The sequence below is a fragment of the Diceros bicornis genome, chromosome 30 (genome assembly GCF_020826845.1).
Source record: "Diceros bicornis minor isolate mBicDic1 chromosome 30, mDicBic1.mat.cur, whole genome shotgun sequence".
NCBI lineage: Eukaryota > Metazoa > Chordata > Mammalia > Perissodactyla > Rhinocerotidae > Diceros > Diceros bicornis.
In genome coordinates this window covers 5,131,303-5,148,395 of record NC_080769.1, presented here as the reverse complement: position 1 = coordinate 5,148,395, position 17,093 = coordinate 5,131,303, and the positions used below count along the sequence as shown (strand labels likewise).

General features: G+C 41.9%; 2 protein-coding genes across 5 annotated transcripts in view; one reads left to right on the top strand and one right to left on the bottom strand.

The window, feature by feature from the left end:
- The window catches only part of LOC131394539 (zinc finger protein 709-like), a 212,571-nt gene that overhangs the window by 43,186 nt on the left and 152,292 nt on the right, over positions 1–17,093 (bottom strand). Inside the window, exon 1 of one of the 3 annotated variants that reach the window (XM_058525922.1) lies at positions 1,831–1,945. The exons of the other annotated variants lie outside the window; for them this stretch is intronic. Within the exon in view, the coding sequence (XP_058381905.1) occupies positions 1,831–1,833 (3 nt within the window). The 5' untranslated portion in view covers positions 1,834–1,945. Of the gene's footprint in view, positions 1–1,830; positions 1,946–17,093 lie in introns of those variants that run through there. 3 annotated transcript variants of the gene reach the window in all.
- Positions 15,096–17,093, top strand: part of LOC131394526 (zinc finger protein 709-like) — a 58,467-nt gene continuing 56,469 nt past the window's right edge. Inside the window, exon 1 of one of the 2 annotated variants that reach the window (XM_058525889.1) lies at positions 15,096–15,221. In XM_058525889.1, the coding sequence (XP_058381872.1) occupies positions 15,219–15,221 (3 nt within the window). In that variant the 5' untranslated portion in view covers positions 15,096–15,218. The other variant, XM_058525890.1, reaches the window with a different exon arrangement.

Sequence of the window (17,093 nt, the reverse complement as noted above, 5' to 3'; positions counted from 1 at the left end):
TCACCTCCCCACCCCCATGAGCACATGCACCCCCAGCTTTCCAGGGCTCTGCAGCTCCTCTCAGTATAGAGGCTCCTTCCATGGGGGGTGTGAGCAGGCCCGACACCTGCAGGGGGAGCCTCCCCAGGAAGAACAACTTGGCCTTCCAGTATTTCCCTTTGCAGGCCCAAGGGGGCCATAGCTTAGATTCATTGCCCTCTGGCTTCTGCTCACAATGGAGGTTTTTTGGACCACCACTGAGATTTTAAATGACAAACCCAGTGTTTGAACAATCCAGCTAAAACACTCAAACCAGTCTTTATGTGGAGTCTTTATGTGGAGATGAGGGAAGACAATTGTATGACACTGCGGGCTCAACAAGAAACCTCACAAGAACATATTGCATTCTGGAAAAAAAGATGTTAATTAAGTATTATTTCCAAGACAAGAAAATTTTAAACTATTAATCATACTTGAACACTTCAGGTCTGCAAGTCTAAGCCCTGGAAATCCATTTGAACTCACCCAAAATAAAGAACTGATGTCAGCATGTTTCTATCATGCTGGTGGGAGGAAAAAGGAAAAACTTTTTAAATCATGCAAAGTAAAACTGGAATGTTTTTTTTCTGAAATTCACCTCTTACTTCCCTCTTTTGAGATATTTTATATTTTCTTTCAAGATCTATAGATTTAATAAATTTCTATTCATTGGAAACCTAAGACTAAATTTAAGTGAATGTATCTTTTGAAGATGACAACCCCAGGAAGGGGCACTGCTGATAGAATGGATCACCCAGGGAAGTTTGCCAAAAGGAACCTCCACCCACAGGAATTACAATTGCATGTCTGTGCCCAGGACACATCCTGGGAGGAGAGGCAAAGGATTTCACACAACATAGTTCCAGGTGGTTATTTGCTATCTTTTCTCTCAAGTAAAACATCCACAAACGAGCAATAAATCCTTTCAAAAGAGCCATCCATTGACTATAGAAAAAAGATAACTAAAATATTGGGTCTGTTTATAGTTGATAACAATACTGTGAATCAGAGACAGGAAGTTGGGGTTTGGGAATGTGAGGCAGGATTTGGAAATTTAGGGATTTATTGCCAGTCCTAGGGAGAGCTGGGGAGGGGGGGACAGGGTCATGGATTTAAGACCCTGCTCACCAAACATTTAGAAAACGCAGGGGCCAGCCCTGATGGCCTAGTGGTTAAAAGCTTGGCGCGCTCCGCTTCCGCGGCCACGCTTCAGTTCCCTGGGGTGGAACCACACCATGTGTCTGTCAGTTGCCCTGCTGTGATGGCTGCTCACATAGAGGAACTAGAAGAACTCACAAACATCATATACAACCGTGCACTGGGGTTTGGAGGAAAAGCAGAAGAAAAAAGAGGAAGATTGGCAACAGATGTTAGCTCAGCGCGAATCTTCCAAAAAAAAAATTAGAACACTCAGGAGAAAAATGAGTTGCCTCGGAGGAGAAAGGAGGGACTGGGGACCCCACAGACCACAGCTCCTCCCACGCAGGAGCCCCGGAGACCGAGTCACGATTGTCCCCGATGACCCTCCCCGTGGTCACCGCACCATCTGGGGACACGCGGGGCTGCGGGCGCAGAGCTGCCCAGAGAGGCTCCGGGACCCAAGTCGCCGCGCGCAGTGACCACAGGACGCCCGGGGTCCCGGCTGCCGGCCCCGCCCCCACGCTGCGGCCGGAGGGGACTGAGGTCCGAGCGGCGCCCCCGCGGACTCGGGTCCGCAGACTCGGAGGTGACCGCGGGGAGGCCGGTCCCGCCACGGCCGGTCCCGACCAGCCCCTCCTCCCCGTCTCCTCAACCCCCGGGCCAAACTCTCACCATCGCTAAGTCTCCTGGGTCCCCCGCGTCCTTCCTACGATTCGACACAGGTCACAGCGCGACAGAGTCGGCGGCAGAGCAGCGTGAGGCCTTTACGGGCAGGCGACCCGCCATCGGAAGGACTGTGGAGACAGCCAGCAGCGGGGAGTGGTTGCGGAGCGTCGCCCCACCCACCTGCCCCAGAGCCGACTCTGATTGGACAGTTTGAAAGGGCCCGCCCCCTCGCTCCTGAGTGACAGCGGGACGGAGATTGTGTGTCTGAGCTGACCGGGAGCTGTACCTTGTCCTGTCCACGGACTTCTCCATTGAGATGCGATGCTGCGAGGCCACTCAAGGATCTGTGATCCTTCTTTGCAAACATAGACACTTAAAAGTCATGTCACCATATGTAATAATTAGTCGGGCTCCACTTTGTTCTCTGACTGTGGACAGCGTTGAGTCTTCCACCCAGCGCTTCCCCACCCCCACTCATATCAGATTTTAAAAACTCCTAGGGCCTCCCAAGCACTTAGCTCTGGTGGGAAGTTGGAACTCGCAGCGCTAGCTGGGCGCAATGGCTTGTCCCAGTCTAACCTCAAGGTATGAGATGTGCTCATTCAATTATGAGGTGTACGTTTTACCCTAGAAGGAAATTTATTTTATTTCATTTTATTTTATTTTTACTGGGAAAGATTTGCCCTGAGCTAACATCTGTTGCCAATCTTCCTTTTTGTTTTTTTACTGAGAAAGATTCGCCCTGAGCTAACATCTGTTGCCAATCTTCCTCTTTTTTTTTTTACTGAGAAAGAGTTGCCCTGAGCTAACATCTGTTGCCAATCTTCCTCTTTTTTTTCCCCTCCCCAAAGCCCCAGTGCACAGTTGTATATTCTACTTGTAAGTCCTTCTAGTTCTTCTTTGTGAGCTGCCACCACAGCATGGCAACTGACAGACGAGTGATGTGGTTCCGCTGCGGGGAACTGAACCGGAGCAGCTGAAGTGGTGAGAGCGCTGAACTAACCACTATGCCAATAGGGCTGGCTGGGGAAGTTTATTTTGGATCATTGTTTGATGTATCCTGAGGGAACTTTGAAATGTAAAAGCTATAACATCCTTAAGGTAATTCAATTCCTATTTGGACTGATACAACAAAAAACAAAGAAAAGTTTATGTAAATGTGGGACGTACCTGGAAAGTGTTCACATGCTTAAGAGATTGGATCGCAAAACTCATCTGCATTGCAAAACTCTTAATACATTTATCCACTTATTTGAACGTTTTTTTTTTAATTAATTTATTTATTTTTCCCCCAAATCCCCAGTAGATAGTTGTATGTCATAGCTGCACATCCTTCTAATTTATTTATTTTATTTATTTATTTTTATTTTTTCCCCAAAGCCCCAGTAGATAGTTGTATGTCATAGTTGCACATTCTTCTAGTTGCTGTATGTGGGACGCCGCCTCAGCATGGCCAGAGAAGCGGTGAGTCAGTGGGCACCCGGGATCCCAACCGGGCCGCCAGAAGCGGAGTGTGCCCACTTAACCGCTAAGCCACGGGGCTGGCCCGTGAACAGTTTTTTCTAAGATACAAGACACATACTATACAATGGAGCCCTTTAATTTCTACAACTCACTGGTCTTCAGTGTATTCGCAGATACCTGCGATCATTACCACAGTCAATTTCAGAACATTTCCATCACCTAAAAAGAAATGCCTAGACTGTTAACGCGTCACTGCCCGAGTCACTTAGCCTCTCCAAGCACCAGCCCTAGACAGCCACTAATCTACTTTCTGCCTCTATAAATTTCCTTATTTGTTGAATTTCATATGAATGAAATTATATAATATGTGGTCTTTGTGTTTGAGTTCATTCATGGTATAGTTTTTTCAGGGAATTGTATGTTGTAGCATGTGTTGATGCTTCATTTTTTTTAAATTAAGATATAATTGACAAGCAACATTATATTTGTTTCAGGCGTACCACAATAAGTTTAGTTAACACCCTCAACTAGACTTATTAAGTCTACACAGAGTTATAAATTTTTTTCTTGTGTTGAGAACTTTTAAGATCTACTTTCTTAGAAAATTTTAAATATACAATTAACATTATTAACTATAGTCACCATGCTGTACATTACGTCCCCATGCCTTGTTTATTTTAAAACACAAAGTGTGTACCTTTGGATCATCTTCTATAGTTATTCCATACAAATTATATCTTATCCATATTTAAATGTATGGTTCAGTAGTGTGAAGTACGTTGACATTGTGAAACCAATCTCCAGAACTCTTTTCATCATACAAAACTGCAACACTATATCAAACAACACCCCATTGCCCTTGCCCCCTAGACCCTGACAACCCCTATTCTGCTGTCTCTGTGAATTTGACTACTCTAGGTACCTCATATCAGTGGCATCATACAGTTTTTGTCCTTTTTTTGACTGGCTTGTTTCACTGAGCATAATGTCCTCAAGGTCCACCCATGTTATAGCATGTGTCAGAATTTCATTTATTTTTAAAGCTGAATAATATTCTGTTCTATGTGTATACCACATTTTGTTGATCCATTCATCCGTTGATGGACATTTGGGTTGCTTCCACTTTTTTGCTAGTGTGAATAATGCTCCTATGAACACAGGTCTACAAATATCTGTTTGAATTCCTTAGGGTATATATTCAGAAGTGGAATTGCTGGATCATGTGGTAACAGTCTCTGTAATTTTTGAAAAATGCCATAGTGTTTTCCACAATGGCATCATGATTTTACATTCCCACCAGAAGAGCACAGGGTCTCCCATGGGTGTTTTCACTTTCTTGATTGTGTCCTTTAAAGCACAATGTGATTACTTTGATGAAGTTCAAATTATCTATTTTTTTTAGTGTTTTTGCTTTTGGTGTCATGTCTCATAATTCTTTGCCAAATCCAAGGTCATATTTTTCCCTGTGTTTTTTCTAAGAGTATTATTGGTTTACCTCAGGTTTAGGTCTCTGATCCATTTTGGTAAATTATTGTGTGTGGTGTAATGTAAGGGTCCAACTTCATTCTTCTGTGTGTTGCTATCCAGTTGTCCCAGCACCAATTTTTGGAAAGAATAGTCTTTCCTCATTCTTGGCACCTTTTTTGAAAATCAGTTGACCGTAGATGAATGGGTTTATATCTGGAATCTCAATCAAATCCATTGATCTGTGTGCCTGTCCTTGTGTCATTACCACATTACCTGGATTACCGTGCTGAGTAGCCAGATTTTAAATCAGGACATGTTAGTCTTATTTCTTTGTCTTACTTTTTCAAGATTGGTTTAGTGATTCTGGTTCAGCTGCAATTCCATGTAATTTATCAAAAGCTTGCCAATTTCTATAAAGAAGTCAGCTGAGATTCTGATAGAGATTTTGCTGAAAATCCAGATCATTCTAGGAAGTATTGTCACCTCAATAGTGTTAAATCTAAGGATCCATGAACACGGGCTATTTTCGCTTTTATTTATCTATTTATTGTATAGGCAGCTTTCACGTTTCATTGTGCTTTAAATGTCACCAATAGGTTTAACTATATGCTGGTCTTATGACCAGGTTTTTGAAACGTAAAGATAACTGGATGGATGGCTTTAGGAATGTGCTAGTAGACAGAATTTATTAAACAATTAGAAAATCTAGGGGTGGTAAAACTTTGTCTATACACTTTTACAATTTTAGTGACACAAGTAAATGATATAGGGGACAGGAAGATGTTATGTAAACTTTGGGTTGTAATTGGAGGAAAAATCTGTTTAGGACTGAATGGAGGTCCTTGGTTGCTGGCAATCTCCCCTGAAACAAAATCCCTGTTAGGAGAGATAGTAGCAACAGGATAGACTAAGAAATTGGCTCATGTCAATTCAGATGTTGGGGGCTGGCCGGTCTGAAGAGAACAGGGCTGGCTGGAGGCTGGAAATCCAGTTGATGTTGCAGCGCAAGTCTGAAATCTGTAGTAAGATTGGCAACAGTGGAGGCAGAATGTTAGCACCTCTCAGAAATCTTTTATTTCCAACAAGCTCCTAGGATGCTTTCCTCAAACAGGGTATTTATTTATTTTTAGAGTTTACTCTTTTTTTTTTCCTTGCCTCTGTTGGTTAGGAAGTAATAAAGAACAAAAAAAAAAGATGGCATCACTCCAAGTTTTTGTTCATTTTATTAAAGATTTCCAATGTCTAAATATCCAAATGCTCTTTCAACCTCACCCCATTACTTTTAATTTCCAAAAATGCAAATCAAATTTTTGACAACAAAAACAGTTTAGTGGATATAACTACTAGAAGTTAGTTTCAGGGAAAATGTGGCAAGAAGAGAGTTTTTCTCCACATCCCCTCAGAATGCCTGCAGCTCTGTAACTGACATCCCTCTGCATGTACATGCACTCAGTGATGACCATCCAAGAGCAGTGGTGTGTAGTTTGTAAACTTAAAATGTATAAAAGTATATAATCATTTTTCTGTCACTATGTGATTATCATAAACATGCTTTTTTTTTGGTACAACTCCCTTTTTTTTTCATTTTACCTTTTGACCCCCTTCACCCATTTCTGCCACCCTCCCACCCTCTGCCTCTGGCAACCGCCACTCTGTTATCTGTATCCATGAGCTTGGTGTTTTTGTTTGTCTGTTTTTTTTAGAGTCATTACATATAAGAGAGATCATACAATATTTGTCTTTCTCTGTGTGACATATTTCACTTAGTGTAATGTAATGCCATTGAGATTCATCCATGTTGTCACAAATGACAAGATTTCATTCTTTTTTATGGCTGAATAATTTCCGTTGCACATATATATGACAATTTCTTTATCCATTTCTTTATTGATAGACACTTAGGCTGTTTCCATATCTTAGCTCTTGTAAATAATGGTGCTGTGGGGCCGGCCCGGTGGCGTAGCAGTTAAGTTCAGGCACTCCGCTTTGGCTGCCCAAGGTTTGCAGGTTCGGATCCCAGGCAAGCACCAACGCACAGCTTGTCAAGCCATGCTGTGGCTGCATCCCATATAAAGGAGAGGAAGATGGGCACAGGTGTCAGCCCAAGGCCAATCTTCCTCAGCAAAAAGAGGAGGATTGGCAACAGATGTTAGCTCAGGGCTGATCTTCCTCACACACAAAAAAAATTAATTAATTAATTTAAAAAAAAATGGTGCCATTAACATGGGGGTGCATATATCTTTTTGAGTTAGCATTTTTGTTTTCTTTGGATAAATACCTGGAAGTAGAATTGGTGAAACATATGGTAGGTCTATTTTAGTTTTTTGATGAGCCTCCATACTGTTTTCCACGGTGGCTGCACCAATGTATATTCCCACTGACAGTACACAAGGGTTCCCTTTTCTTCACTTCCTCACCAAGATTTGTTATTTCACAATTGTACATCTTTATTAATTTTTAATGATGTTTGGTAGTTTGCAGAGTATTTTCTACTTCTTTTATTGAATTTATTCCTATTTTATTCTTTTTGATGCTACTATAACTAGATTTCTTTTGTTAATTTCATTATTGGATTGTTCATTGCAATATATAAAATATAATTTATTTTTATATACTTGTATCATACAAATTTGCTGTATTTGATTATCAGTTCTAATAGATTGTTTTAGTGGATTCCTTAGAGTTTTCTATTTACAAGGTAAGTCATATGCAAGTGAAGATAGTTTTACATCTTCCTACCCAGTCTGGATGTTTTTTATTTCCTTTTCTTGCAAAACTGCTCTGGCTACAATCTCCAATACATTGTCAAATAGAAGTGGCAAGAGCAGACATTCTTGTTTTCTTCCTCATTTCTGGGAGAAAATATCCAGCCTTTCACCATTAAATATAATATTGGCTGTGGGTGTCCCATACTTACTCATTATCAGCTTCAGAAAATTTCCTTCAGATCCTGGTTTGCTGAGTGTTTCTATCATGAAAGGATGTTGGATTCTGTCAAGTACTTCCTCTGAGTCTGTTGAGATGATCAGGTCATATTTGCTCTTTACTCTATTAACATGATGTATCACATTAATGGATTTTGAGAGGTTAAGCCAACCCTGCATCCCTGGAATAACTCCCTCCTGGTCATGGTGTGTAAGTCCTCTTTGATGTTCCTGGATTAGGTACTAGTCTTAGTGGAGGTTTTCTTGGACCCATATTCACAAAGGTCTGCAGGTTTTTTGGTGATGCTTTTCTTTGATTTTGGTATCAGGATAACACTGCCTTCACAAATGTGTTTGAAGTGTTGTGTTGATTCTGTTTTGGGGGAGATTTTGGAAAGAATTACTATCAAACCTCATTGGATGTTTTGGAGAATTCTGCTATGAAACCCTCTGGGCCTGGGCTTTGCCTTATGGGTAGATTTTTGTTTACTAATTCAACCACTTCACTTGTTATAATCCTAATCAGATTTTCTGTTTCTTCTTGAGTCACTTTCGGTAGTTTGTGTATTTCTAGTAATTTGTCCATTTCATCAAGTTATCTAATTTGTTGCATGCAATTGTTCATTGAATTTCTTTTGATCCTTTTTATTTCTATAATCTCAGTAGTAATATCCCCTCTCTCATTCTGATTCTAGGAATTTGAGTTGGCTCTCTCTTTCTTTGGATCAATCTTAGCTAAATTGTCTATTACTTCTCTATTGTCAATCTTGTTGATCTTTTCATAGAACCCACTTAGGGTGTCATTGATTTTCTTTACGGATTTTCTTTTTTTTTTTTTTTTACTTTTATTTATTTATTTATTTTTTCCCCCAAAGCCCTAGTAGATAGTTGTACGTCATAGTTGCACATCCTTCTAGTTGCTGTATGTGGGATGCAGCCTCAACATGGCCAGAGAAGCAGTGCGTCAGTGGCGCCCGGGATCTGAACCCGGGCTGCCAGCAGCGGAGTTTGCGCACTTAACCGCTAAGCCACGGGGCCGGCCCCTCTTTATGGATTTTCAATTCTGTGTTTTTTAAATTTCTGCTCTAATTTTTATTATTTCCTTTTGACCTTACTTTTGGTTTGGTTTCTCATCCTTTTGAATGTGTTAGGTAAAAGGATAAGTTACTGATTTGAGATCTTTCTTCCCTGTTAGTTTATGCATTCATGGATATAATTTTTATCTATATAGTGTTTTCAATGTAGCCTATAAACTTTGGTTTCTCGTTTTCATTCATTACAAATGTTTTCTGATTTCCCTATTGATTTATTTGGTTCATAGGTTATTTAGGAGTGTCTTGTTAAATTTCTTCATATTTGCCGGTTTCTCTCAATTTTCCCAAGATATTGATTTCTAATTTCATTCCATTATAGTCAGAGATCTTACTTTGTATTTTAAATTTTAATTTCCTAGCACTTTAAATTTATGATGTGTTTTTTATGGTAAGGATTTGATCTACCCTAGAGAAAGGTCCATGTGTGATTGAGAAGAATATGTATTATTCTGTTGTGTAAGAATGTGTAAGAAGTTGCACACCAGATGCCACAAGCCTTGATCATAAGCCCCAGTAATGATTCCACATTTGAAAACAGCTAGAATTGACATCCTAACCTCTTTAAGTTCATGATATTCTAAACTCATTCTCCATAGTTTTCTAACAAACAAATTAAAGAAGAAGGTGATAAAAAAAAATGCCCCCATATATATCAGATGTTTGATGATAGAACTTATCTCTGCAGTTCCTCCATGGATAAGGTGTTACTTTTGGGTCACTATCTTTTTTGGGGAACAGATCAAGAAGCACCCACTTGGCCTTTGCCACCAGAATATGCCTCAATAAAAGTGTCAGGAAAGCCACATCTGTATTTTGCACATTAGTAAGTACATCTATTTTCATTACATGTTGGGCCTAATGAGCTTATCTATTTTCATAATTTTATTAGGCATTTATAATTTATAATTTTGTAAGGTTTCTACATGGCCATTGAACATCTTTATTGGAATATTCATATTTTGTTTTTGATTACTAAGAGCTATTTAAACTGTTACTCATATTATCTTTTTCTCTGTATTATTATTGAAAACATTTTCCCAGGTGGTGTTCCTATATCTTTTATTATCAATGATGTATTGACATTTTTTACTTTGTCAAATCTATTTAAGTTTTATTTATATTTTTCTTAGGATGTCATAACTTCCACTGCCTAAGTATACAGAAATGCTATCTGATGTTTACTGTCAGTATTTTCATTTTATCTTTTTTAATGTTTAACTATTTACTCCATATATAATTTATATAGATGTAATAGACAGGAGAGTTATAGATTGCCACAATTTGTCTATTTTGTTACATCCTTGTGTCTGTTTATAGACCATCAAGGGTTCATTTGATTAGTCCAGTTTCTCAAAATTGACACTACCAACGTTCTTTTTTTTTTTTTTTTTTTGCTGAGGAAGATTGGCCCTGGACTAACATCCTTGCCCATCTTCCTCTGCTTTATATGTGGGATGCCTGCCACAGCATGGTTTGATAAGCAGTGTTTAGGTCCGCACCTGGGATCTGAAAATGCGAACCCCAGGCCACTGAAGCAGAGTGCGTGACCTTAACCATTGCACCACCAGGCAGCCCCTTCACTACCAACATTTTTGACAAGATAATACTCTTTGTCAAGGGGACTATTTTGTGCATCAGAGGATACCTAGATGTCTGGAGCAGTGCTCCCCACCTCCCACAGTCGTGACAGCCAGAAATGCCCCCAGACGCTGTCAGATGTTCCCTGAAAGGCAAAATCACCCCTGTGACAGACAACTGGTCAGTTCCTATGGTGGCAACAGACCATTAAATTATCACTCCTCATTAATTTTGTAATTGGTGCATCTGGTGAAGCTTGTTCTTCATCATTCTCTATTTGCAATAATTTCTTCAGTACCCTTTGGACTTATTTTCAGAGATATACTTCAGAATTACTCTATTTGTGAAGCAGAAACAAAGATCCTGATGCAAATTTGAGTGGAGATGTTTTTAAAAATGTGACAGTGTGTAGAGAGGTCTGCACCTTTGACTTCAGGAGTCTTCCATGCACCAAACTTGATTATATTGCCATGGAGGTGATGCCTCTGTCACCTCATCAGGAAGCACTCACTTGTCTGCACGTAGATCTCAACTTGGCATTAGCCCTAATCCTCCAGATTTCATATATATTTTGTAGGACATGTGATTTTAATTCAATAATATGTGTTATTATGTGTAATGTATGTATTTATGCAATGTTCAGCAAATTGACTCCTTTCTCAGTTGTAGTAAGTTTCCAGTTTTTTATCTTTAGCTTTTCAGATAAACAATGCTATCATCTCTAATAACAACATTTTGCTTCTTCCATCTTATTCATTGGATTGATCACTGTGTTTTCTGACTTGAAGTTATAGATGAAAGCAATGATAAACACTTGGAGAAGAAACCTCTTTGGCTGTTTGGATTGGCTCCTCCTTTCAATGGGCTGCCTCTCACTCACCACTTCCTCTTCATGCTCTGCTCCCAAACGTCTTCTCTGAGAACTAGGCTGGCCTGGCAGTCAGTGTACCTGAGAGAGACCACTGGATTTTAGCACCAAAAGGTGACTAAAATTACTGTGACACTCTCTTCAGATTTCAACCAAGGGCAAGGGCATCTATTCCATAGTGGGGACTTGAATAAGGCTAGTGGGGAAGAACAAAGTTGTTTCTGATTTTCACAGAGGGTCCATCCTAGTTAATGAATCATTATTCCTAATTTCATAATAAGAGGTGAAGTGTGCTCAGTGGCAAAGCTTGGTTTGTGTCAGGCAGCCTGGTGATGAATCTGAGCACCCTCCTGACTGCCTGTGTAAAGTCAGACAAGTCGCTTAGCTCCCCTAAGTCTCAGATTCCTCTCTTGTCAAAGAGGATCATACTAGTGCTTCCCTGTTAGAAGTCTGTCAAGATGGAAAGTCATGAGCCAATCCACCTGTGGTGCTGAGTGCAGTGCCTGACACTTAGTAAGCCTCCCTCAAGTGCCTTTATTATTAGTGTCGGCATTCCTGTTACTATTCTCACTGTCATTGTCATCGTCATCTTTATAAGGACTTAGAAAGCAGAACTTCTCTCAGTGGAATCTACGACATTTTACACTGCAGATGAGTCAATCATTCCTTGACAGGTAAGGTTGCAACTGGCCTGTGGGACTACTGAGAACTAATGCTTTTAATAAAGTTCTGTGGTCACTGTTTTGATTTCTTCTGTGGGTGCTTACTTTCCCATACTTTGAAATCTTCACTAAATAAATGCTGTGATAATTAGTTTTTGGGTAATTCATGCCTTCCCCACTTGGTAGAACAATTTGGTTGATTCTTCATCCCTCTACTACCTCAAACACCATGTCATAGTACAGTCAGACCATGAATAAAAAATGGTTTTAAAAGTGCAAACATATATCTTGATGTTCTGCAATGTAAAGGTACTTCATGCTTCCAAACACGAGAAGGATCAATTGCTCTCATATTTTCATTCAGAGCTAAGAGCATGTTGGTTAGGAACGTTGAGAGTTTTCCAGGAGATATCTGAAACTGGCTTCTGTACATGGAGGGCAAGGAGAGACCAAAGGAAGAGGCAGATCACTCTAGATTGGTAGGTTGCAGTTTTAATAAGCAAGGGAATTTATATATGAGGCTTGTCTTAAGTGGTGCAAGATGAGGAGCTCTCCGCATCCGCCCACCAGATTCTTAAAAGTTTATATAGAGGCTTTAATGGGGTTCAGTAATGTCTACAGTCCAGATGGTCTCAACAGCACATTATTCTCTCCAGGCTGCATCCTTGAAATGGCTCTTAGTTTGGGAAGAGTGGGTGGAATGTATATTCCAAGGACAGGAGAGTGCATAAGGAACTTCCAATTGCTAGAGATCAGTTAGAGGGTCAGCCAGTGGTCACATCCTCTCAGTGACCTCCTCCAACAGAGCAGCTTCTTGAACGTTGGATAACTCATTCCATGAGGGCCATTTTTCAAAGTTGTTGGAAAAATATCTCTCTTCATACATACAAAAAACTCCCTGTGCTTCTTTGGAGATCCTTGTTTGGCTTAGAAGACCATCTTGTAGGATATTCTTGAGTTCTCGTGGGCTTCCCTCAGTGCAGGCGGATGCGCCAACACTCTAAGTATATTCTGGCCCTCATGTTTGCCATGATAGGGATAAACAGGAACCACATGCTCTTACCAAAGACAACCTTAAGGTATAACGTTTGTTGTGCTGACCACAGTGATTAAAGGACCTTTGAGAGCACCATGATGTGACCCCAAGGCAGAGCCAGGCTGTCCCTAATGTTACCTGTGAGAAGCAGAACAATTTATCAATTCATCAGTGCAGGAAGCACATCCCCTGTTTCTCTCCAGATGGGGCCACCACTGGAAATGTAAAATTTTCACAAGTGCAAATGAAGGGAGAGTGGGGAATAGCAGTGATGAAATGTAGTTTCCTAAGTACCATGTTTCTGACAGTGTGTGAGAATGGGGCCAGATATGTGCATCTTCCCAGGTGAATGCACATTTTTAGGATGGTGTGTCCTTTATTTGAGGTGGAGATGAGGAGTTAGGAGATAAAATAAAAAAAAGAGGCATTCCTGACATAGGAAATCAGAGTGATTTCCAGGAAACTTGCTTCTAGACTATTGTTTTTCAGATAGTTCTTAAAGGGAAGATGATAATAGAACAGAAATATCTTCTCCATCTCTCAGTACTTGATGTTGAATATCCACAGAACTTTTCTTCCTACATTAGATGGGTGACTGATTGATGATGCTACTGCCCAGCAGTGTCCCCCTTGGATGATGAGCAGTGGTTGCAAACTAGACCCTTCTTTTCTGTTTTCATTGAGATCACTGTGGTTCTTTGGCCCTGCCCCTCAGTTTCCATCTGTCAGATGGCCTCCAGGGATGCTTCTGTCCCTGGGCATGGGGGAGTCATTGCTGAAATTTGGGTGGATTGGGTGGAGCTGTATGACTCAGACGATATCAAAGGTGAGCAATTCCTCAGGGAATTGGTAGAGGAAATGGTCAGAAATGGTATCTGTGCAGACTATATGGAGAGGATGCCCGTCATGGAGTGATTCCAACACTGTCAGAATGAACGTCACTCTCTAGTATCATAGACTCACCAGTCAGGGAGATGATTATTTAGATGAATCCTAGTTTTCTAAGTCTCATAATAGGTGGATTAAATAGTGTAACCACAAGTAAGGGGCAGATCATCACCACAGAGCGTGATTTACCCACCAAGGAGAAAGAGTGCCTGCTTATATTTTCCATGGGTTACAACTATTTTCATGTCAGAAACATTTTCTAAAGTCAACCATTCTGAATTCCCAAAAGCCACTTTTCCTCTGAAATGATGATTTGTTTTTGCTCCCAATACTCTTATTGTGAATCTGACTGAAGTGTTGGAAGGATGCCCACCTAATGCATCCCTAGTGTTGTAACTGAACTGAATGAGTTCGCCTCATTTTGAGTGTAGAGCTGAAAAACACAACCAAGGCAGAAGTAGGTGAAGAAAGGTTTATTACTTGCACAAGCAGTGAAGAACACCAGGGATCTCCCCCAAAGCAGTGTCTCTCCAAACAAGGGTTTTGGGGGTCCTTTTATTGTTAGATCATAATATAATTCATGAATATTCAGTTAAGCAAAAGGCAGATCAGTATTTATTGCCTAACAGTCATGTTCCTTTAAGGTTCATGGGTAGATGTACACATGGTACTACCTACATTGCATGATCTAGAAATGGCTGCTTGGTCCCTCCCAGAGGAGGAGAATTTAAAATGTTATTGAGATTATAATGGGGATAGTTCACTTCAGTTCACTTAAGAGCAGTTTGAGGCGGCTAGAACTGGCTTCAGCTAGCTTGCTTCTGGGAACCTTCTGTGGTTAGGCTCTTCCTGAAACTTGCTGTCTGCAAAACACTCAACAGATAATGTTAGTTTTTATCAGATCCTCTGTACCCTCTTCTTTGCCTAGTTCCCTGGTCACAGTATCTGTGCCTGTGTACCTATCTGGCAAGACTATGTCAGACTTCGGTTGTCAACAAAGATATAAATGAAGAGAGACTAATTACTGCATATGGTGAGGTGACTTTTAACTGTGTGTATTTCTAAAGAAGGAACAAGATCCAGGAGTCACCTGACAACACAACCTTTCAATGCAAATATCCCTGAAGAGGACGAGTTCTGGCTGATTTTCTGCTCAGACACCTAACCTCTGGGGGCTGTCACTCAGACACAAGGGGGCGAGTCTTTTGAACTGTCCAATCAGAGGCGGTGCCGGGGCAGGTGGGGGGGGACGAAGCGCACCAATCACCCCGGAAGTTGCTGCTGGCTCCAGCCACGCTGGGGATCGCGTCTCCCCTGCCATCAAAAGTGCTACGTGGCTCTGCCGCCTATTCTGTCGAGTTGTGACTTGTACCGACCACAGGAGTCATAGGAAGCACATCAGGAAACCTAGAAATGGTGAGAGTTTGGCGGGAGTCAGGATTTGGGGGAGGAGTGTCTGACCCAACGTGGACTTCCCTTCTCACTCCTGCGGTGCTCGGGGTCATTTGCCGCCTGCCGTTAAGAGTCCCTAGTGGCTCTGTCACAGCCTCTGTCACGCTGTGATCTGCACTGGCCGTGGGAGTCATAGGAAGGACTCAGGGGGACCCGGGAGACTAGAAATGGTGAGTGTGCGGCCCCGGCTGAGGAGACGGGGAGGAGGGGCTGGTCATAACCGGCCGTGGCGGGACCGGCCTCCCCGCGGTCACCTCCGAGTCTGCGGACCCGAGTCCGCGGTGGCGCCGCTCGGACCTCAGTCCCCTCCGGCCGCAGCGTGGGGGCGGGGCCGGCAGCCGGGACCCCGGGCGTCCTGTGCTCACTGCGCGCGGCGACTTGGGCCCCGGAGCCTCTCTGGGCAGCTCTGCGCCCGCAGCCCCGCGTGTCCCCAGATGGTGCGGCGACCACGGGGAGGGTCATCAGGGACAGTCGGGACTCGGTCTCTGGGGTTCGTGCGTGGGAGCAGCTGTGGTCTGTGGGGTCCCCAGTGCCTCCTTTCTCTCCAGTGGGCATCCGTTTTCTTCTGAATTTACCATACGTTTGGGGAGCAGAGTCTCAAATCCACGACCCTGTTCCCTCAGTCTAGGTCTTTTAGGGCTGACAACAAATGCATAAATTTCCAGTCTCTCCCTGCATTCCCAAACATCAACTTCCTGTGTCTGATTCACAGCATTATTATCAACTGTTTGACCTCCTTGGTGGGTTTGAAACAGATCCAATATTTTAAGTGTTTATCATTTTCTCACAGTCAATGGATGGCTGTTTTTAAAAGATTTATGTTGTGTCTGTGGATATTTTACATGAGTGAAAAGCAGCCTATAACCACCTGGAACTACACTGCATGAGATCCTGTGCGTCTCCCCCCAGGATCCTTCTGGGCACAGACAGCCTGTGGGGAGTCCTTTGGGTGGAGGGTCCTCTTGAGAAGCTTTTTGGGTGATCTGTCCTGTCAGCACTGCTCCTACCTGAGTTAGTCACCTTTAAAAGATTCATTCAGTATATTTTACTCTCAGTTTTCAATGAATAAAAATTTATTTAACCAACACGACTTGAAACACAATATAAAATATTTCCAAAGAGACAAGAAAGAGATGAATTTCAGAAGAAATAAAAAGTTCCATTTTACATCGCATGTACTAAATTCTTTCCCTTTTTTTCCTCCAATTGTGTGTAGTAATATTCTGAGGTCTGTTCTTTTATTTTGGGTGAATTCAAATGGATTTCCATGGCTTAGACTTGCAGACCTGATGTGTTCTAGTAGGATTAACAGTTTACAAAAAAATTTCTCATCATGGAAATAATCCTGTATTGACACTTTTTTTTTCCAGAATGCAATATATTCTTGTGGGTTTTCTTGCTGAGCCGACAAATTGCCATACAGTTTTTTCCCTCATTTCCACATAAAAACAGGTTTGAGTGTTTTAGCCGGATTGTTCAAACACTGAGTTTGTGTCATTTAAAATATCAAAGGAGGTCCAAAAAAACTCCAGTGGGTATAGAGACCTGTAGTCAGTATTTTTAAGCTAAGGCCCCCTTGGGCCTGCAGAGGGAAGGACTTGAAGGCCCAGTTGTTCTTCCTGGGGATCCTCCCCCTGCGGGTGTCCTGCCTGCTCACACCCCACCCGCCCCCATGGAAGGAGCCTCTATACTAAGAGGAGCTGCAGAGCCCTGGAAAGCTGGGGGTGCACGTGCACATGGGGGTGGGGAGGTGATGCCCTTTCTGAGGTTGTAACTGTGGTTTCCTTGGGCCTGTTTCTAGCCGTAAGTGGGAGTTTTGCATGCACAGTGTAGGTG